A 22759-nucleotide genomic window follows, 5' to 3' on the forward strand; every position below is an offset into this window, starting at 1 on the left:
CAACAGACCAGAGTTGACACTGTGGTCTAAATATTTAGATACTTGCTGACATGCTTAGAGGCCTCTAATGGAGATCCTGACTTTAGGCAATAGATTTGTGTGTGTGTGTGTGTTTGTGCGCATAATGTGAAAGCATGTTTGTGTGTATTCACAAGTGTACAGTACCTATTTAATATTTAACATAACCAAATCATATTTGTGTTGGTATTTGCGTGGTTAAAAGTTTTAATATTCTCTCTTTCCCTCGCTCCATCCCTCTCTCCCTCTTCCCCCTCTCCTCCTCATCAGGTGTGCTTTGTCAACCTTGATCGTCATAACGGTGATCGCCATGACGGCAGCTGTATCAAGGTGCGTGGGGTTCTTCACCTTAATCCCTCAGAGCGGTAAACACAGCAAGGGTTTCCATGGTTACAGGCTAATTAGATTCTGTGCTCAGGGTGAGAGGACTGTGTGTGAATTGGCTGTGTATGTGTGTAGTTTTTGTGTTGGTCTATGTGTGCGCATGTGTGAATTAGCACTAAAGTCCTCAGTCATACTTCAGTGAAAACCCCCTGGCAGGGGGGGGGGGTCATGATTTATTTATTTATTTGTTTTGTTTGTTTGTTTGTCCCCGTCACTTCCCGCATCCCCCCTATCTCTCTCTCTCTCTCTCTCTCTCTCTCTCTCTGTCTGTCCTCTGTAGAAGTTGGCGTCTGTCTCTCCTGAGCTGCCGAGGCTGATAGAGTCTCTGGGTGTGCGGCAGCCCAAAGAAAATGAGATCCTGCTGCTGAGCGGCCTGCAGCCCCCTGAACCCTATCCTCCTGAACATGCCCATGCACAGGTGAGCCATATAAATCTCCTGTCCTCCTGAACATGCCCAAGATCAGGTTAGCCCTACACAACTCCTGTCTGCCTGAACATGCCCAAGATCAGGTTAGCCCTCTACAACTCCTGTCCTCCTGAACATGCCCGAGATCAGGTTAGCCCTCTACAACTCCTGTCCTCCTGAACATGCCCGAGATCAGGTTAGCCTTCTACAACTCCTGTCCTCCTGAACATGCCCAAGCATAGGTGAGGCCTTATCACGCAGCTCATATCTTCTCGAACATGCCCAAGCTTAGGTTTGCCTGACTCATGTCCTCCTGAACATGCCCAACCATGGGTCCTCCTGACATTGTCAAGCAGAGGCAAGCTCCTGCATCAGCCTAATCCATATCACCCTGCTCACACACAGCTGAGCCTGTGCATGACTCCTGCCCTGGTGAATATGCATAGGCTCACCTTGGCCATTCTCCATCACTGCCAGTCACAGCAAGGCCAACGGTCAATACAGATCAATAACCCGCCACATTGTCTTCTAAGAGGTGCATACAAATGCAGAGCAGCTTTTACCTTTGAACTTTAACCTTTCACACGCTAAGAAAAAAAAAATCATTACAATCCTGGACATCACAAACAAGGTGGAGAAAGACCTCAAACACTTGGAGAGAATGACTGGTGTTTTTCATGCAAGTCTAACAGCTGCCATGTGTGTTTGTTCCTTGGGGCATACATTTCTATATGTATATCTCTGTGTCTTTGTGCCTGGCTGTATGTGTTTGTGTGTGTTTGTCTATCTACCTGTGGGTTTGTCTGTGTTTTTTTTTTTGGTGGTGTCTGTATGTGTCTCTGTATGCATCTCAGAGTCATCGGGCGGCAGATGTGTGTTTGGTCCAGTGTGCGAGGGGGCGTCGCCCCACCCAGCCAGGCAGCATCATCTTCGAGATAAACAAGTTTCTGATTGGCCTGCAGTCTGGCCAGGAGAGGCGTCGCCTCAGCCGATTGGCCAACCAGTGCTTTACCGATGACGACACAAACCGCTCGGTATCCTCCATTGAGGAAGACTTTCTCACAGCCTCCGAGCACCTGGGAGAGGACAGCGAAGAAGACCCCTTTAGAAACGGTGAGTCACACACACACACACACACACACACACACACACACACACACACACACACACACACACACACACACACACACACACACACACAATACACACACACACACACACACACACACTTCACTTACTCCCAGTGAAAGTAGCAGTAAAAAATGGCTCTTTCCTCACATTACCGTTAGCAAGATATCACCAAGTAGGCACAAATCTTAGCTGTATCACACCTTTATAGTGCATCACACAATACATAGTAAGGTGCAGCACACTGGTACTCTGTCCTTGTGTTAGGCAATGCAATGTGCAGTCAGTCAGTAACATGTTAACACATAGGGTACTTGGGACATGCTTTCCCCCAGAACTGGTATCAGATTCCTTTGAGCAGCAAGCAAAGCAGTTCTACCCCTGGCTTTTAAAAACCTTCCTCCAGTCTGCTCGCCCATCTGCTGCTCACTCTCTGCACAAGCACACAATATTGTCCACCATTTCAGTTTAAAGCACCAGTGTGCCGATAGACGTCGTTGCTAAAGATACCACGGCGCACTTAATAGCATAGTCACAATGTAACCAGATTGGCATCCTGTGGCGCATTGAGGATATGAGGGGCCATGGAGCGCTCAGACAGGTATTTATATCAGAGCATTGTGTGATGAGCATGAGCGTGAGCATGAGCAGTCAGGCAGGTGTCCCAGACAGGGATTAAGGGCACTCGGCGCTGGAGTTTCTGTCTCTCATGGTGCACTTTAGGAGGAGACAGTGGAGCGTAGCCATCCGCTAGCGCTTGGCACTAGCACACATCTGCCACTGGGACTAGCAGAGGAACACAGGGTTTATGAGCACAATGGGCCTGCAGGCCAGGCATGGCTGTCCCTTTAGTGGGGTTCCTGCTACGACTCGTGTGCTGGCGTGGCCCAGGGCATTCAGAATGGGGTTCGAGAGTTTCCCTGTCGGAGTCTCAGGCTCCAGCTGCGATAGAGCGCTGTGAGAAACACGCTGCATATGTCAACTATTTAAATATAGTTTTCTAATTAGTCATATTTCAGTAAGTTGGTCCTTTTTTTCAGTTTGTGATAAATCACTTACAATAACCACTTAAACAACACTTAAGCAAATGGTTAGCACACCTTAAGTAGGTTTCTTGATTCGCTCCAAACGGGCTCATATAATATATATATATATATATATATATTACTCAGCAGACAGCTTTTCTGTAATGTCACAGTATAATTGTATATCCTCCCGACCACATAAGGTATTTATAATGTATGTAATGTGTCATAATATGCACTGTATAGGCCTTTAACATCACATGAAAAAGAATGTAGTGAACCTGTCATAATAAGGTGTAATTAGAGTGGTGGTATTAGGGCATAATTATATGTGAAGATGAGGCAGCAGTGGTAGGTGGTGTTAAATGTGTTATCTGGAAAGTGATTGTGTGTGTGTGTGTGTGTGTGTGTGTGTGAGAGAGAGACAGAGATTGAGTGTGCTTGTGTGTGTACATGTGTGTGTTAAATGCGTTAGCAGTGAAGTGATGTCTGCAGTAGTGGCGTGGCTAAGTGCATTAGCGCTACTGGGTACCCTAACTGGATTTGTGTGTGTGTGTGTGTGTGTGTGTGTGTGTGTGTGTGTGTGTGTGTGTGTGTGTTTGTGTGTGTGTTTGTGTGTGTGTGTGTGTGTGTGTGTGTGTGTATGTATTTGCGTGCATGTGTGCGTGTCTGCATACATGTATGTATTTGCGTGTGTTTGTTGATAGATCTCATGAGGCCAAATTGTTATGTGATCATCTCCCATTTTCCAGTCCCACCCCCACACGCACACACACACACCCCTCTGTAATCACACAGACTCTGCAGATAGCATCTCTACATTTGTGAAGACAAACAAACCATAAAGGTACACAGACAAACAGGCACCCACATGCTCAGCCGCTGTTGACACTGTTGAACCTGTTGACACTTCCATGGTCTTTGACCCCCAAATCATTAAAGTCAACAACATGGTCAGGAAGTCACTGCTGTTGACAAGACAAACACTTACACACACACACACACACACACACACACACACACACACACACAAACAAACACACTTCTGTATCCAATGGCTATATGTTGCCTAGTGATATTCTATTGGTTCTCAGGTCAGTCCCCTGAGCCTCCTGCATTGCAGGTTTTCACTCTGTCCCTGCTCTGCACACTTGACTGAGCACATGAATGTCACTCTTGATGAGCTGAGGACACCTGAGCTGCATTCAAAAAAGCGAACGAGGTCACTGAGAACGTTTTCGCCGAACACACACGAATGCTAAGAGGAGTAGTTCTTGCCGAGCAAATACGGACGCTGGACTAAGGGTTACCATTTAAGTTGAATGATTTGGAATGTTTACACAAAGTGTTGAAATGTAAAAGATCAAAGAAAACGTGTTTAACTCTATTTGCTGAATTTGAACACACCTCTGAGTTAGCTAATGCAAAGCCGTGTACTTGCACCCGCATTAATAAGGTGAGCCCAGAGGAAGGAGGGACTGAAGATGTGCTGGGGGGCTGGGGGGTGGGGGCTGACAACCTATAATCAAATGAACCCCTGACACTAACTCAATGAACACTCTTCCCCACTGTGCTCAGGGAACTGTGCCATCCTAGTGAAGTACACATACTGCTTCACACCAGACACCAGTGATTGATACACATATACATACTGCTTCACACCAGACACCAGTGATTGATACACATATACATACTGCTTCACACCAGACACCAGTGATTGATACACATACACATACTTATTCACACCAGACACGAGTGATTGATACACATACTGCTTCACACCAGACACCAGTGATTCTTACACATACTGCTTCACACCAGACACCAGTGATTGATACACATACACATACTGCTTCACACCAGACACCAGTGATTCATACACATACTGCTTCACACCAGACACCAGTGATTGATACACATACTGCTTCACACCAGACACCAGTGATTGATACACATACTGCTTCACACCAGACACCAGTGATTGATACACATACTGCTTCACACCAGACACCAGTGATTGATACACATATACATACTTCTTCACACCAGACACCAGTGATTGATACACATACTGCTTCACACCAGACACCAGTGATTGATACACATACACATACTGCTTCACACCAGACACCAGTGATTGATACACATACACATACTGCTTCACACCAGACACCAGTGATTGATACACATACACATACTGCTTCACACCAGACACCAGTGATTGATACACATATACATACTTATTCACACCAGACACCAGTGATTGATACACATATGCATACTTATTCACACCAGACACGAGTGATTGATACACATACTGCTTCACACCATACACCAGTGATTGATACACATATACATACTTATTCACACCAGACACCAGTGATTGATACACATATGCATACTTATTCACACCAGACACGAGTGATTGATACACATACTGCTTCACACCATACACCAGTGATTGATACACATACACATACTGCTTCACACCAGACACCAGTGATTGATACACATACACATACTGCTTCACACCAGACACCAGTGATTGCTACACATATACATACTCTTTCACACCAGACACCAGTGATTGATACACATATACATACTTATTCACACCAGACACCAGTGATTGATACACATATACATACTTATTCACACCAGACACGAGTGATTGATACACATATACATACTCTTTCACACCAGACACGAGTGATTGCTACACATATACATACTCTTTCACACCAGACACGAGTGATTGATACACATATACATACTTATTCACACCAGACACGAGTGATTGATACACATATACATACTTATTCACACCAGACACGAGTGATTGATACACATACAACCTACCACACATCAGTGAAAAGCACACGTATTCACACTATTCCACTTAAGACAATACACCAGTCGAACACACCAACCCATCCCATGGCACTGATACTTTGATACTACGCTCGGACTTGGCTTGGAATGGCTCTCATTGGTCCAAACCAGATCAGGCCTGAATCCTACTCTGGGAAGGCAGGAGGAGGCCCACTCCAACACAGATAAAAAGCCATTGCAAGCCCGCTGAGCGGTTCCTTGCAGTGCCATGGCGAATATTACATCCAGGCTTATTTGGGCACTTCAGCAGTGCTTAAAAAACTTTATCAGTGGCCCAGTCAGAGCTAATGTAATTTGACTGGCCCGCCCTGATAGCTGACTCAGGCTCTCGCTAATGCAAATCTGCCTTTGTGAAATGACTTGTATTCACAGAAAGGTCAGCACACATTCATTTAGACCTAGGGCGAATGCTGAGGGCATTTTTGCATACACAGCTAGATTTGAAGTGTGTGTGTGTGTGTGTGTGTGTGTGTGTGTGTTTATGAATGTGGGCATACATGTTTATTTGTGTGGGTGTGTGTGGGAGTTTTTTTTACGTGGATTATATTATTTCCAGACGCTGATAATTTAACATGACACACTGGCAGGCTAGTAGCCTTGGGCGGCCAAAGGCAGCCATGGGCCCTCGAGCACACTAAGTCGCTGTGCCTACCCTGCACTAATCTATAATTCATATGGAAAGACATGTGGAGCTGACGCTGTCTGAAGGGTGTTCTCTCCTCCGAGCCAGTGTAATACTTATGATCACATCCACCACTGATAGAGATCTGGAGGGAGGAAGAGGTAGAGAGAGAGAGAGGAAGATGTACAGGTAAGAAGTCAAGGGGGGGGGGGGATTGAGAGAGGGAGTGAGAGCGAGCGAGAAAGACAGAACGAGAGAGCGTGAGTGTGTGTATGTGGGGTGTATTGATAGCTTACTTTAGCTTGGCTCACCTCATCACTTGTCCCGCGGGGCCGCACCACAGGGAGAGACAGACTGCCGCTGTAACAACAGTTGGCATCCTCCTCTCCTCCTCTCCCTCTCTCCACTGCTCTTCCTTCCTCTCTCTCTTTCCCTCTCTCTCTCGTCCCTACATAAATCTCCCTCTAGGCCTCGCTCCCACTTTCCTTTCCACTTCAATTGATTTTCCACTCCCTCTCTCCGTTTGCCCCTCTTCTGCCCTCGCTGTTTCCTTCCTTCCTACCCTCAATATTCCCCATTCCTTCCTACCCTCACTATTCCCCCTTCCTTCTCAGATGGCAAAGCAATATTTTCAATTTTTTTTATGTTTCTCTCATATTTTAGCTTATTGGTTATTTATGATTTGCTACAAACCTAACACAATTGTCCCATTTCTCCTCTCTCTCTCTCTCTCTCTCTCTCTCTCTCTTTCTCTCTCTCTCTCCCTCTGTAGAGGCAGAGGGTGTGGATGTGGGAGAGGTCACGATGGAGCTTCTGAGGGGGGGTCGCCCCCCACCTCGCCATCGCAGAGGCGCAGCTGGGGCCCCGTCTCTGGACCAAAACGACAGCGAGGACTCAGAGGCCACCCTGCGCACCTCGCCCTCCTCTGCCTCTGCCTCTTCCTCGTCCCAGAATCCCCGGGAGTCTGCTGGCCGCTACGCCACCAACCTGGCCGAGTCGGTGCTGCAGGATGCCTTCATCCGCCTGTCCCAGGATGAGGCCCCCTTCTCCCCGGCCGCCGCCCTTAGCCTGCCTTCATCATCCTCCTCCTCTTCTTCATTCCAGCTCCCCAAGATCGTCATTGTCCAGAGCCCCGACTGCGGCGAGGAAGGGGCCGGCGACTGGCCTGATGACGGCCCGGAGGACACGCCCCGCACCACTGCCGAGCAAGACCGACCGCCCCCTCAACGTCAACATCAACCGCACTCCCATCACCGACACCATCATCGTCATCACCATAATCATCACCACCCGCACTCCAAGCACCAGCACCAGAGGCAAAACCAAGAGGCCCAGCAGCAGCATCAAGCTGCTTCCAAGTCGGTGGAGATGGCGCTGGCGTGTGCCGCCAGTGTCATTGGCACCATCTCTACTCCGCAGGTGGCACAGCACCTCACACTGGACCCCACACGCACAGCCACAGAGGGCGATGAGGAAGAAGACCAGACAGAGGAAGAAGAGGAGGAGGAGGAGGAGGAGGAGGAGTGCCGTGATGAGGAGGCCGACTTCTCCCTCACCTCGGCCATGTGCGGGATGGCACAGGTCGCCGGAGCGGTGGCGGCCGTGGATTTGCCCTTTGACCCCATGGAGCCGGACGACGGCGAACCGTCCCTCAACGGCGGCCGCTACTCACCGTCACTGGGGCTGCTGTCGGCCGCACAGGCAAGCGCCGCCGTGCCACTCCACGCCAGCCTGGCAGAAGGCACCAGCGTAGAGGCGTCGCGGGCCAATCTGGCACGGGCTCTCCTGAGCGAGGCCACCGCGCTGCTGTCGCGGCCCCGACCCCCGCAGCTGCGCAGCGTGGCACAGCTGCTGGAGAGCACACAGCGCCGCCTGTTAGCCGGGGTGACCGGAGCCGAACGCAGCGTCCAAGATGAAGAGCAGGAGGACGGCGGGGGGGAGGCCGAAGAGGAGGTTGAAGGCGAGGAACAGGAGTATGTGGAGGAGGAGGATGAGTTTGTGCGTGACGTGGCAGAGAGTGTGCTGGCGCACGTGCTGGAGAAGGCGGAGAAGCAGCGCGAGCTGGAGGGGCGGGAGAAGGACGCGGGGGGGTCCGACTGGGAGGGGCAGCTGCGCGAGAGCACCGAGGGGGTCCTGTTCGACGTGCTCCAGTTGACCGTGCGCCGCCTCAGCCACATCTCGCGCCGAGGCAGCAAGAGGGGCAGCGGCGACTACACACGCAGAGGAGGTGATGGAGACAGGCGCTCACAGGCCCGAGACAGAGGAGGAAGAGGAGGAGGAGGAGTCATGGGGCTGGTAGGGTCACCTCAGCGCACCCGCAAACCCAGCAGCGATGGGGAGTATGCCATTTCCATGGCAACGGAGCAGGAGGGCGGGGCAGACAGAGGTTGGGGGAGAAAAGAGAGGGAGAGGGAGTGCAGCGTGGAGACCTGGCTGCCGTCTCTGGAAGGCTCACCGCTCCACGACCAGATCAGGGGCAGGGTTCAGGAGGTCAAGCCCTACGCCCTGAGCCCGCAGCACTCGCTGGGCGACACACGCGCGCCCATCACCTGCTTCGCCGAGGACCTGGCCACCACGGTGGTCTCCATGGCGACGGAGCTGGCCGCCATCTGCCTGGAAAACTCGAGCGGCAAACAGCCATGGTTCTGTGCTCTGAAGGGGGCGGGGGCTATGGGCGGGGCAATAGCTGGAGGGGCGGGGCTGGAGTCGTCCTGCCTGCTGCCTGCCTGTTGCTCAGCTGCCGCCGGAGGGCTCCGCAAGAAGCACCGCCCGCCACGGCTCAGTGAGATCAAGCGCAAGACTGAGGAGCAGCCCGAGCTCATGGAGCGGCTGGTGAACCGCGTGGTGGACGAGACCATCAACCTGGACCTGGAGCCTGTCGGAAGTGGCGGCAACGGCCATTACCATGGCAACCACCTCAACGGCAGTAGCAACAACACCAACGGCATCAGCGACCCCTTTGCCCTGTTCGCCTCTGAGGTGACCGCACGCATTCTCAATTGCCCCGAGCTGAGCATAGTGGACACCTCCTCGACATCTGCCACCTCCACCTCCAAACAGCAGGGTCCTCCCTCCGCCACCTCCTCCCCCTGCCCGTCCTCCCCGCGCGGGCGGCTGCAGTGCGAGCGCTGGAGCGCCCGGGGGAAGGCAGCCAGCTGTGAGAGCATCCCCGAGGAGGAGCCCTCGGGCCTGAACGGGGGCCGTGGCGGCGGTGGCGTCACTCTGGGCCCTGGCAGTCGTCTGGGCCCTGACCTGAGCCACGGCAGCTCGGTGTCCAAGCAGTCGAGCTGCGAGAGCATCTCCGACGAGTTCTCCAGCTTCATCGTGGGCCAGATGGAGGCGGAGGGCCGTGGCTTCGACCTGCTGCTGGACTACTACGCCGGCAAGAGCGCCAGCAACATCCTGCAGGCCGCCGTGCAACAGGCCGCCACCGGGGGGCGCCGCAATGGACACCTGAGCCTGCGCTCGTCCTCCTGCTGCCTGTCCAAGCAGTCCAGCACCGAGAGCATCACTGAGGAGTTCTACCGCTACATGCTGCGCAACATGGACCGGGACGGCCGTCCCGAGCTGCTGCACTTCGGGGGCGGCTACGGTTGCGGCAGCGTGAGCGGACTGAGCCGAGCCAAGGAGTGGAGCAACAGCCTGCTGCCGCCGTCGCCGTCGGCCAGGAGCCCCTTCTGCATACGGCAGTCCTCCGTGCCCGACCGGCGCTCGTCAGACTCGCGGCTCAGCGTCACGGCACCGATCAAGGCCAACTCCTTTGACGGGTTTGCGCGGGGCTCGCGCGGCAGCACCGGTGGCGGAGTGGGAGACGTGGGCGGGCTGAGCGTGCGGCCGGCGCAAAACGCCTCGGCAGCAGGCCTCTGCAAGTCGGACTCGTGCCTTTACCGGCTGGGCCAGACGGACCGCGCCACCGACATGCTCATCCACGACACCTGGTCCAGCTCAATCGAGTCGCTCATGCGCAAGAACAAGATCATCGCCAACCCCACCGATGACTCCTGCGACCCCTGTGAGGTCTCCTTGGAGATGGTGACTACAACGACAACAACAACAACAACGCAGCCGGGAGTGTGTAACTATGCCAGCCGCCTGGCCGCAGACATTGTAGAGGGGGGGAGGTCCGCAGCACTGGGCGCAAGCGGACAGCCACAGCAGCAACAGGAAGTGGTCACTGGTCGGCAGCATCCACTTCCTGTCGGGGAGAGGCGGCGGGGTTTTAAGCATTCGCGGCCCGTGGGGGGCAAGAACCGGCCGAGCTTGGAGCAGCAGGACAGCACGGAGGGAGGGGCGCAGACGAGGGGATCGGCCAGAGAAGTGCCACTCATCCACATTGAGCCGGACCAGAAGGAGGAGTCAGGGGAGGGGCCATCAGAGAGGCCCGCCCAGGTGGGAGCACAGAGGGGCAGAGAGAGAACACCATCCTGCAGGACAAGGTGACGGCTACTGTCTGCTACTCGATATGCATATGCTTCACACACACACACACACACACACACACACACACACCAACACGCGAGTACCCACACACCCCCCCCCCCCCCCCCCCCACACACACACACACACCAACACGCGAGTACCCACACACAGGTATACAGACAGTTGACCAGATGTGTGTATGTTTGTTTGGGTGCAGTGCAAATTGAAACTTGATGAGACCACAACCTGCTGTGGCAACCAGTGTTGAAATTGTGTCTGATTTAAAGCTAGATGATGTGATTAACACAGGTGCAGTGTTGAAATAGTGTCTGATTTAAAGCTAGATGATGAGATGAACACAGGATCAGTGTTGAAATAGTGTCTGATTTAAAGCTAGATGATGTGATTAACACAGGTGCAGTGTTGAAATAGTGTCTGATTTAAAGCTAGATGATGTGATTAACACAGGTGCAGTGTTGAAATAGTGTCTGATTTAAAGCTAGATGATGAGATGAACACAGGATCAGTGTTGAAATAGTGTCTGATTTAAAGCTAGATGATGTGATTAACACAGGTGCAGTGTTGAAATAGTGTCTGATTTAAAGCTAGATGATGTGATTAACACAGGTGCAGTGTTGAAATAGTGTCTGATTTAAAGCTAGATGATGTGATTAACACAGGTGCAGTGTTGAAATAGTGTCTGATTTAAAGCTAGATGATGTGATTAACACAGGTGCAGTGTTGAAATAGTGTCTGATTTAAAGCTAGATGATGTGATTAACACAGGTGCAGTGTTGAAATAGTGTCTGATTTAAAGCTAGATGATGTGATTAACACAGGTGCAGTGTTGAAATAGTGTCTGATTTAAAGCTAGATGATGTGATTAACACAGGTGCAGTGTTGAAATAGTGTCTGATTTAAAGCTAGATGATGTGATTAACACAGGTGCAGTGTTGAAATAGTGTCTGATTTAAAGCTAGATGATGTGATTAACACAGGTGCAGTGTTGAAATGCATTAGAGATTTGCCAACAAGCTCAGAGAGGGAAAGGAAACGTATACATTTAGGACATAGAAGTAATGTCACTGACACAAATGAGAATATGTTTTCACAAATAATGTCACTGCAATGTTTTGTATGAACAATCAAATCAGGTTTTCTATTTTTAACGCTTATTTTAACACTATTTAAATACAAATAAGATGTGGAAAGGCACAAATAAGTGCAACCAGCTATAGGCCAATGATTTTATATTAGTGATTTCATCCAATGAAAACAAAATGCATAATTGTGGAGTTCTTTGCAGAATGTCCATTTTACTGTCAGTGGTACTGTGTTGGTCATAACTTGAGGACGTTTCCTCTGAGAATGTACCGTACATTCAGTACTATAGTTTTGTACTGTTACACTGGAGTACACTTTCCCTAATGAGGTACAATGATTTCCCCTCAAAATCGACCTTTTGTTAACCGCCTGAACTGTAATTGCCTAAGTATGTTATCAGCCATACTGTCTGTATCTTCTCCCGTTATATATGCAGCCCTCTTGAATACATATGTATGATCTAGCAAGGCGTCACGTTTCCCTTAGTATATAAATTGCATGTGAAGTCTGGTGTACCTCGTCTTAATGCGTAATATTACAGTTTCCCTCTCTCTCTCTCTCTCTCTCTCTCTCCCTCTCTCCCTCTCTCTGACTCACACACATACATGAACACACACTCTTCTGATTTGTGAGGATCGAGTCATCTCACTTGTCCTCTGCACACACACACATACAAATCTGCACACACACACCTCCCTTATCAGGGGTGGGTGCACAAAGCACGAGGACCAGACTTCAGATCACACGTTTTTCATCTACTTGAGAGAGAGAGAGAGAGAGAGAGAGAGAGAGAGAGATTGCAGAAGAAAGAGGGCTCAGAGAGCGAATTAAAAAGGGTAGATTTCGACTGAAGCAGAAGAAGAGTAGAGAGCAAAAGAGAGAAGAAGCGAGTGATGGGGGAGGGCGAGGGCTGTGGGGGTCTTGCTGAAGAACACACATGGCTCCTTCGCTCTAAGGGATCACCCAGAGGCCTTTGAGCTCACTCGAGGAGAGACATGCCTTTGATCTTTAAAGATGCTTTTTAGGCCCCACTCTTGTCCCTTTCAGACATACACACACACACACACACACACACACACAGACAGACACACACACACACACACACACACACACACACACACACACACACACACACACACACACACACACACACACACATAATGAAGCTTGCCTCAGACTCAGTGACTTTTAGCCGTCTCGCACTGCTGACAGGACCATAGGTGGAATGGACAAGGACAAGCGGGCATGAGCGATAGGATGACATTCGGTTGACCTTTAGGCAGACATCAGTGCACACACAGCAACACACACACAGCAACACACACACACACACACACACACACACACACACAAACTCACACTTAGACGTATACATTAGAGTAATGTGACTTTGAATAGGGGATGGAAGGAACTCTTGATGAGGTGCTTGACATTTTTTGATATGTTTGGAACTGAAGATGAACACCCTGGAAGAGAGACACATAATGAGATGAGAGCTCCTTGAAATACACCCCCCCCGGTTTCGACTAAGGGTGACGACTAAGGGTGACTGCTCGTCAGAACCTGTAGTTCCCCAGGTGTCTTTCTCATCTGTTTGGACACATCGGTTGATCTGTTCAAGTGACACACATATGCTCAGAGTTCAAAACAGTGATAATCAGGCTGTGCACTGGAATTCAGACTTTAAGGCTCAATGAAAGTTGTATGATTATAAACACAATGTTATGCCAGAACGCTGAAACACTGCACACACATATGAGGTATGTGAAACACAATTTGTGTCTGTCTACAGTCCTGTATTGTGTGTTTGTTCTGTTGTGTGTCGTTTCTATCAATGTGAAACCCACATGTGAAAACCATCCCCTTCAAACATTAATCCTGGCCAGTCAACTCTGTTGAAAATTAAACAATACACAACACCTCCAGAAAATACCAGTATAACAGATAGCAAAGAATTGTGGGATTGTGGAGGACTGGTCTAGATCTGTGTTGGTGACGGTGTCCCTTCCTCAACACTCCGGCAGCGACAGGGACAAGCCGATTGCGGCACAGCCGCCGCCACCGTCGGGTGAAAGTGGGCCGCCACAGCACCGGTCTTTCAGTAACAGCAGCGAGGACAGCGGATCAGGCAGCTGGGCACAGGTCGTTGCCCCCGACGACGACCCACAGGAGGAGACCAGTAGCTTTATCCACCTGAGTGAGGGGTCAGTGGTCTCAAAACAACGCCTGTCCGCTCGTCAAACCTGCCAGTATCCCATCATGCAGTTTTCCTAAATGCCAACCACTAAATGCCGCTCCATCCCCACCGCCATGCTAACATCTGAACGCTAACGCAGATGCTAATGCCCTCACTAAACTGTGATGTGTTGTGACAAGAAATTGATCTTTCTTGCAGGTAGAGCCCAAATAAACTGACCTCAGTCTGTGTTTGGGTGTATGTGTATCTGTGTGTGTCTGTGTGTGTCTGTGTGTTTTTGTTTTGTGAGCCAGAGAGGACCACCCAGGAGTTATCCTGGTAAGCAGGCTACAGTTTGAGGCTAAACATGGGAGGGAGTTCTTATTGTGTAGCGTTCAGAAATAACCCTGTTATCCCTCTTACCCAGAATGCCTTGTGGGCTAAAGATGCATCCCAGCCTCCCATAAGTGGACAGGACAGCAGTCACAACCTCAGACTGCTTCTTTAAACACTCTCATCACATTACATTAGCTTCAGCGTAATACAGAGAAATACATAGCACACATGACCACACAGATACACACACACATATATATACTCACACTCACACAAATAGTACAAATAGTAAATAATAGATACACACACACACACATTCTCATCAACACATAGGCACACATGCATAACACACTCACACACAGCCTGGGGTGGTGCTTTGTGAGGAGAGATTTGATTAGAGCTCATACTCTGAGAATCAAAGCAGTATCTGGCAAACTCGATATGGCTGGAAGATCAAAACACTCAGACACACACACACACACACATACAAATACAAATGTGCACAGTGAGTGTACGCAAAGGCTGTCTATGCGTGAAGGGCAGAGACAACCATATATGTTTATGTGTGGGTGTGTGTGTGTACGTGTATATGTGTTTGTGTGTGTGTGTGTCCATGCGTGTTAGTGTTCAGTGCTATTGTGAGTGAAGCTGAACCCTTGACCATGTGTGACCTCTCTCCTCCAATCCATGGGAGTGACTGTTCCACCTGCTTGCCTTCTTGGCCTTCCCCCCGCCCATGCCAGGGTGGCGGTGCCTGCCTCAGCCCTGGCTAAGCTTCTGTGTGTGATATTCACCAGCTAATAAACACCGCTCAGCATCATTGCTCTTTCTCTCTTTCACTCTATATATCTCTCTTGCTCTCTCGGGTTTTTTTTTTCATCCTCTTAAAATGAGATTAAATGATAGATTAAATTACTCCAAAAGGCTAAACTGTGTGTGTGTGTGTGTGTGTGTGTGTGTGTGTGTGTGTGTGCGTGCGTGCGTGCGTGCGTGCGTGCGTGTGTGTGTGTGTGTGTGTGTGCGTGTGTGTGTGGTCTTCAACTTGTGCCCCAACAGGAATGGGACCAGCAGTACATCTAGCTTGGGACTGGTGGACTTGGAGGGGTTCCAGGAGACATCATCTCAGAGAATCAGGTAGGCTTAATCTAAAGACCATCGTCTCAGAGAATCAGGTAGGCTTAATCTAAAGACCATCATCTCAGAGAATCAGGTAGGCTTAATCTAAAGACCATCATCTCAGAGAATCAGGTAGGCTTAATCTAAAGACCATCATCTCAGAGAATCAGGTAGGCTTAATCTAAAGACCAGATGTCAAAAACAGACTGACAACACACAGCCAATGAGTGGACAAGACATTGTTTCATATACTCTCCAACCCTGCTCTATTCTGTGATATATCATAAAGATATACTGTATATTCTAATTTGTGTTATTTATCCTTGAGTATGAGTATGTCACTCATTAGATTATTGATGCCCTACCTGGTGCTCAAGATCCCTTGTGTATTCTACTGGGCCATCAAACAAGTTACTAACTTTAATGTGAATCATATAAACAACGGAATGCAGGCTTTGATGCATGCTTTTATAGGTAACTCGTTTTAGAACATCCTCAGAGTGATTTTAATTGCATATGGTCATTTTGTAAGAATTTCTGTTAAAAAAATTCAAAAATGACCTACAAATAGCAACAGAAGTTGAAGAAATAAGCATTTTGACATAATGTCAAAAACGCAGCTACAATATAGATATCTCCTAAAGTTAGCAAGCCACTCCGGCCTTTCATAATAACTTACCACGTTGTACCTCAAGAGGTGCTACTGAGTCACCGTAGCGAAAACAGCAAGGCAAAGCAAGAGTGCCGTCACGGGCAATACCACACTTTCAGGAATGGTGTTTTTAACGCCTAAAATCCCTTTTCAGAGGGTAAAATAATGACAGTTAGTGGTTGTTTATTTGTGGAGAAATCGAACGTTCAGTAGCAATCCCATCAGTTAACATTAATGGTCAATGGTTACTACAAATGTATTAATACACTGCCCCCAATCTGCTTAGGGTGGGGAGGATGAAATAATGTACCTCGCTAGCCGACATCCCGTCAAGCTTACATATGGCCCCTTTACGCAGAGCAAGTAGAGGAAAAAAGCGAAATCTGAAATGTCAGATGAAAGGTAGAATGAATCATTCATTGTGTCCTTCTCTTACCCCCCCCCCCCCCCACACTTCTCTTTTGGTTTCTCCTCTTTGCCTCACCTCTCTGCTTCAGTGACGAATCTGAGAAGAAAGATGCTTTGAAGGAGAGTCTTGAAGGTGAGTGACCAAACACACACACACACACACACACACACACACACACACACACACACATATACACACACACACACACACACACACACACACACACACACACCAGTGACCTAATAGGTGTCACCTCTAGAAATGGTATTCACCAGCCTCTGTGAAAACAGGGAGAATTGAGAGCCCTGCCTAATTGCTGTCTCTGCATCCTCACCGATGATAAGCCACTGACACTGATCAAAACCCTTAACACCATCTCAGACATAAATTAACATCTTAAACGAAGCGAAGATTCAAGGGTGTTGGGAAAACTCACTGTGGGTGTTGTGCTTGTGAGGCCCCATGTAAATGTGCTCTTCAGTTATGAGTTAAGTTATGTTAATTCTCTACCAAAGAAGTGTGATGTTTTGTCTGTGCATGATATCTGTGCCTGTAGTATGCCTGGCGTAGCTAAGCACTGCACAGGGCTATGTGACTAGAGCAACAGAGGCAACACTGAGAGATACCAATGAGGAAATGGTGTATCATTCAGTACTGAAATGAAATCTTCTGGATTTTTCAACCTGGGCCCGATTTTTACGGTCCAAACATTTACTATGGACAATAAGCGATCAAAATCGGTCCAGTATTGAGTTAGAATACTACAACTGGCAACTGTGAAACGGCTATAGAATGTAATCCCATGGGGCAAGCATCTGCGTCAAAGTAAAAACCGCTTGTTTTGGCCACTGACAGACTCAGACTCAGTAATGTAAAGTGTCTGACATCATGGATAGAATCACTACAGAGATAGACCTGTGTCTGTTTACTTCAATGGGTGTAAAGAAACTTTAGAAAGTGACTGTTTAAGTTTCAGCTCCCCACTCACTTGCATTGATTTGCATTGGTCAGTTTTGCCCTGACCAACATGGCAGACGTGTCCCACCCAATAGACTGTAGCAGCAGTGCGGTGCCTATGCAGTTTCTAGGGCCTCTGGGGGCCCAAAGTAAGAGTCTGAGCATGGACCCCCTACCCCCTGCCCCCACCTTCTACACATCTACAAAGGGTATCCATTCAAGCAAACCTTTTATTTTTAAAAGTACAGAATAAAGTGCATACTTTACTTGATGTAGTGACTGCCATGTTTGTTTATGTATACGTCATGAGCAGAGCAAAAGGTGGAAAGTGAAGGAACTGCTACAAATAAATAATTATATATTAATTGTAATAATTAAAAATATGTGTGTGCGGACACGTTATGCAGAATAAGATATTTTGGAAGGCAAATCACTATCATCTTAACCTCTTTAGTAGGCCTATCTGTGGAGACATGTAGGCCTACTTATTGGGATGCAAAAAGACACTTAAGCAAATCTCCCTCAGAGAGAAGAGCATCGTTGTATTTGGTGTGCTTCGATGGTTTGGAGAGAACGATACAGCACAGTTCACACCCACCAATAGGCCCATTTTTAAGATCTTTATGAAATTCTTAATCCACACCCTTGGCTACATCCTAGCTTATGCTAAAGCTGTGTATAGCGTCAGACCATAACATCCATATTACATACAATACCATACAATATATGCATTAAAAACAGGTATGAAAAGCAGACGGCCGTGTAGGAAATAACTGTAGTAGCCCGAATGTAATTGCAAACTCCTTACAAAACACCAAGTTAGTTAAATAGTTAAATTCACTCATTATGAAGTTACTGGCTTGCTAGTTGTTGTTAGAATTGACGACCCATTTATCTGCAGGGACAAATTAAGCCGTTGCCATACCTTCTTAAGACAACATGACAGATTCTCACTATAACCACTGTTTTGTGTTTCTTCTTCCCCTCCTATCGCCTGTGCTTTCGTTTAAAATAGTATGATAGCAAGCTAATGGTATGGGGAATCCGTAGGGGTTTTTCTGGACTTGAAGTCTCCTGTACGGAATCATAGATGTCAAGGGTTCTCAGGAATTGTCGTTGACTAATGTAATCAGCTGTCCTCGGGGGCCCAAGGCAGTCGCCTGCTCTGCCTCCACTGTCGCAGTGCCCTAGAGAGAGAGAGAGTGGAGAGATGACAGACAAAGAAAGAGGAATAGAAAAAATCAGAGAGAGAGAGAGAGAGAGAGAGAGAGAGAGAGAGAGAGAGAGAGAGAGAGAGAGAGTGATGAAGCGGTCAGAATTACCCACTGTTTCACACTTCATAAATGAGTCATTTATCAGAAGCGGGAGCACATTGGCATCAACACCTCTGCCAGTGGCTCTGTGCCGTCAGCGGTCAGCCCACAGTTTGAAAAATAGAGTAAAAGAGTGAAGAAGAAGGGAGATGAGGGAAAGAGAGAGGGAATTCGAGTGAATAAGAAAGTATAGTGGGAGGTGTGAAGTTGAAAAAAAGAGTGTGAGAGTTGAGTTCAGCAAAGAATGAAAAAGGCACTATGGCAGCTAATTACCAGATAACGAGAATAAGAAAGAGAGAGAGAAAGAAAGAGAAAGAGAGAGAGAGAATTTAATCCCTCAATAGTTTTATATTTGGGTAAGCTCTAAAATATCCTTCCTTTCCTCACATTCTCTCAGTAATGCATCCCCCAGCTAAGAGTGTTCTATCCAGACAGATAAAACCATACTAGGAATGTTTCCATTACTTATACAGACTCTACAAATAGTGTCCTTGGTTTTGAGAAGAGGGTATGTATTTGTGTGTGTATGTATGTGTGTGTATGTGTAATTTATGTGTTTCATGTCTCTGCCCTGTGCAGAAAGCCCCTCCAGCACCTATGCGAGCAGTGGCAGCTCTCGGGAGCTCCTGGTGTTGAACTTTGACCTGGAAGTAGATAGTGTGGACGTGGAGCTACGTGCCACGCTCCAGTGGATGGCGGCATCAGAGCTGGGCGCTCCCACTCTGCACTTCAGGAGGTCCCAGCAGCACAACATCCACAAGGTACAGCACCGTAGTCTGGGGCTGTGTAGACTCCACCTGGTTAGGCAGAGTAGCCTGCTCCCTTCTAATACAACATCCACAAGGTACAGCACAGGGCCCTAAGGAAGGAGAGAGTACAGAGTACTTCCTTCTAATGCAACATTCACATGGTACACTAGGCACTTAGGACGTCTAGACTGTGTAGTGTGGTCAGGCAGAATACTCACTTCCAATTATTTTGTGAAAATGAATTGTGAAAAACCTTTTCATATAATAACAATGTTTTTTTGCTAACACAATTACATTCACATGTACTGTAAAAGACACATTTAGTCATTTGGCAGAAGCTTTTAACAAAGGGAACTCGCAAGAGGGGTACATTGTAAGCAAATAGCAGATCAAAGAAACAATTAAAACTTTGTGATCAAAGTACCATGAATGAATACATTTAGTTTAAAAAAAAAAGACTAAAGATGAAAAAGTGAGACTCACATGGATAATTATATTGTAATTCAATGTGTTTTTGGTCACATGGGGGAATTTATCTTCATGGGTCTGATCTCTGAGCATGTTATGACTTCCTTTATGTATACTTATGAATATTGTCTTGACCTGAATCTAGTACAGATGTCCCCCAAGGGGCAATGGAAAGCTTAATGAAACAGAACTGATTTGGTTAGTATAAGGTTTCATTAAGATTAGACTTAGAGAGAGAAAGAGAGAGAGAGAGAGAGAGCCTAACTGATTATGTGTGTATGTGTATGTGACACCCTCTAATTGTATATGTACATGTGTGTGTTTGTGTGTTTTCCTCAGTTCCAGCGCGTGGTGCAGCTAGTTAGCCACAGGTCCTGGCGTGTAGGCGATCTGTTTGGTGCAGTGGTGCAGTATTGCCAGCTGCTGGAGGCCCAGCAGGACACAGCGCCCCCTGTAGGTCTGTTCGACTGGCTGCTGGAGACACGCTAGAGCCACATCTACTCATCTCATCTACAGACATGTTACAATCCTCACTCCCAACCACCCAACACACACACACACTCTGTTGTTCACCACCCCTCTCTCCACACCACCATTCCAAACTCTGGTCTAGCCCCTTAACATTCCACACTGTCTTAAATCACCATTCCAACCATAAAATCGACCCATTTGCCAAACAACTACACCAGACAGCCACTTCGCTCCACAGACCTGCAAACCCCCCACCCCCCCCCCCCCCCCCCCCCCCCCCCCCGGTCCAGAACAGCAAGCCCCTCCAGGACACTCGGTTGTATTTCAGAAATCAGTGAGGAGAGAAGAAATGGATGTTTTATCCAGCAGAGTACTGGGCTAAACGCGCCTGTTAGGCACCATTCAATATGGCCATCATCACCACCGTCTGTGTCCTCTGTGGTGCCACCGGCCCCATCTTCTGACTCAACCGACCCCGTTGCCTGGCGCACCTTCCTCGTTTCCTGTGTCTGGACAGAGGTGACAGGAGGACGCTGTCCCTTTAAAAAGAATCACCCTGACCTCTCCATCATCAGACACCACAGGGGGAACGGTCAGAGAGCGGTATGCCTTGAGGGTGGCACACCATTAAAAACCACCTTGCCGCGTGCCAGCTGAACTCTGGCACGTGGACGTCACCTCCAGCGCTTACTCCAGAAGTATTTCAACTTGTTTTGTGTTAAGCTTTCCACTCTCCGCATGTGGAGAGACAGACCAGCATGACATCAGCCCTCTGCTCTGCTGTGGAGGGGGCCCTGGAAGTATTTGATCCAGAGGTGTAGGCTTACTAGGGTATATAGATTCTTTTCCCTACTGTTTCCTACCTCCCTTCCCCATCGACAATGCCCCCCCCCCCCCCCCCCCCCCCCCCCTCTCTCTCCCAATATCCACCCTCACATCATTCCTTAGTTGCTGTTTACATACACCAACACGTCGTCCTGCTCTTGTGCTGTTCCTGTTTTTTTTTTCTTCTCTTTTCTTTAGTTTGGATTCTTTTTGTGATGGCCTGCGCTGGAGTAAAGTGTGAGCTGAGATGCTTTATTTTCTAATAGCTGTACATAGTGTAGATTCAGATCTAGAAGGCACACCTTTCTCCCCGGCCTACCTCTGAGGAGCAGCACGGCTTGGTTTTTTAAACACCACAGACAGACAGACAGACAGACAGACAGACAGACAGACAGACAGGAGGCAGTAGAGATCTCTTGTTCAGACAGACAGGTAGAAAGACGTCATGAGACACAAAGGACATAGAGCGTAGTAGAGCGTCTTTAATGTTAATTTGTACGTGGCTCGGTTTTGTGAGGTTTTCACACTGAGTAATCGTGATGTTTGTGTTGTATATCAGCAGACAAAGCACACAAACAACAACACACACACACACACACACACACACACACACACGCACGCACATAGCCGCCCAAACTGTTACTGTTGTATTGAATGTATTTATCTTTCCAGATCAATAAATTGGACTGATGTGAGAGAAGTGGTGTGTGAATGCGGTTTCATTTATAACACAAACACAGCAGTTAGTTACTCCAAACCTTTGACGCCTGAATCATACCTCTGCTGAATGTACTTATAGCAAAAACAAATGTCCTAATCATGGCGGGCAGTGATGACTCACACTAGACATCTGTGCCACCCAGCCTGGATCTGCATCTTTACGCCAGCCATGAGGTTAGTGAAACCCTGAGGTTAGATACAGGATCACAGCCATGGGGTTAGTGAAACCCTGAGGTTAGTTAAAGGATGCTTCCTGAATCTGTACTTCATGCTCTGGGTGTTGGGTGGTCGGAGTGAGTGGTGAGGAACAGGACAATGGGCCAGATTGGATCCAGAAGCAAAGATCAGATCAAACAGCAATATCAAGACAAAAGTACATCAAAAAAGACCTATCTGACAAGAGTTTAAGAGGGACAGATCTGTTTTTGTAGAGATCAATACAAACACACAGAGTAGAGCGCTGAATACACACAGGACTGGACTTGCAAACTGCATTCAGATACAACTCAACTGGACTGGAGAAACAACCTGGCGTCACATTTCACACGCTTAGCTAATTCATTTGTCTA

The 22759-nt window shown here is 48.2% G+C and overlaps 1 protein-coding gene across 1 annotated transcript; it reads left to right on the plus strand.

Moving 5' to 3' along the window:
* Nucleotides 1–207: 207 nt before the first annotated feature.
* On the plus strand, nucleotides 208–22170 carry LOC105898178 (SPHK1 interactor, AKAP domain containing; the record flags this gene model as incomplete). Its single annotated transcript, XM_031574137.2, has 9 exons — nucleotides 208–348; nucleotides 683–820; nucleotides 1663–1921; nucleotides 7248–10911; nucleotides 14023–14202; nucleotides 15567–15644; nucleotides 16776–16819; nucleotides 19537–19718; nucleotides 20514–22170. Coding segments are annotated over 9 exons (4836 nt in total), but the record flags the coding sequence as incomplete, so codon positions are not given.
* Nucleotides 22171–22759: the final 589 nt, after the last annotated feature.

Source organism: Clupea harengus, chromosome 9 (genome assembly GCF_900700415.2).
Source record: "Clupea harengus chromosome 9, Ch_v2.0.2, whole genome shotgun sequence".
NCBI lineage: Eukaryota > Metazoa > Chordata > Actinopteri > Clupeiformes > Clupeidae > Clupea > Clupea harengus.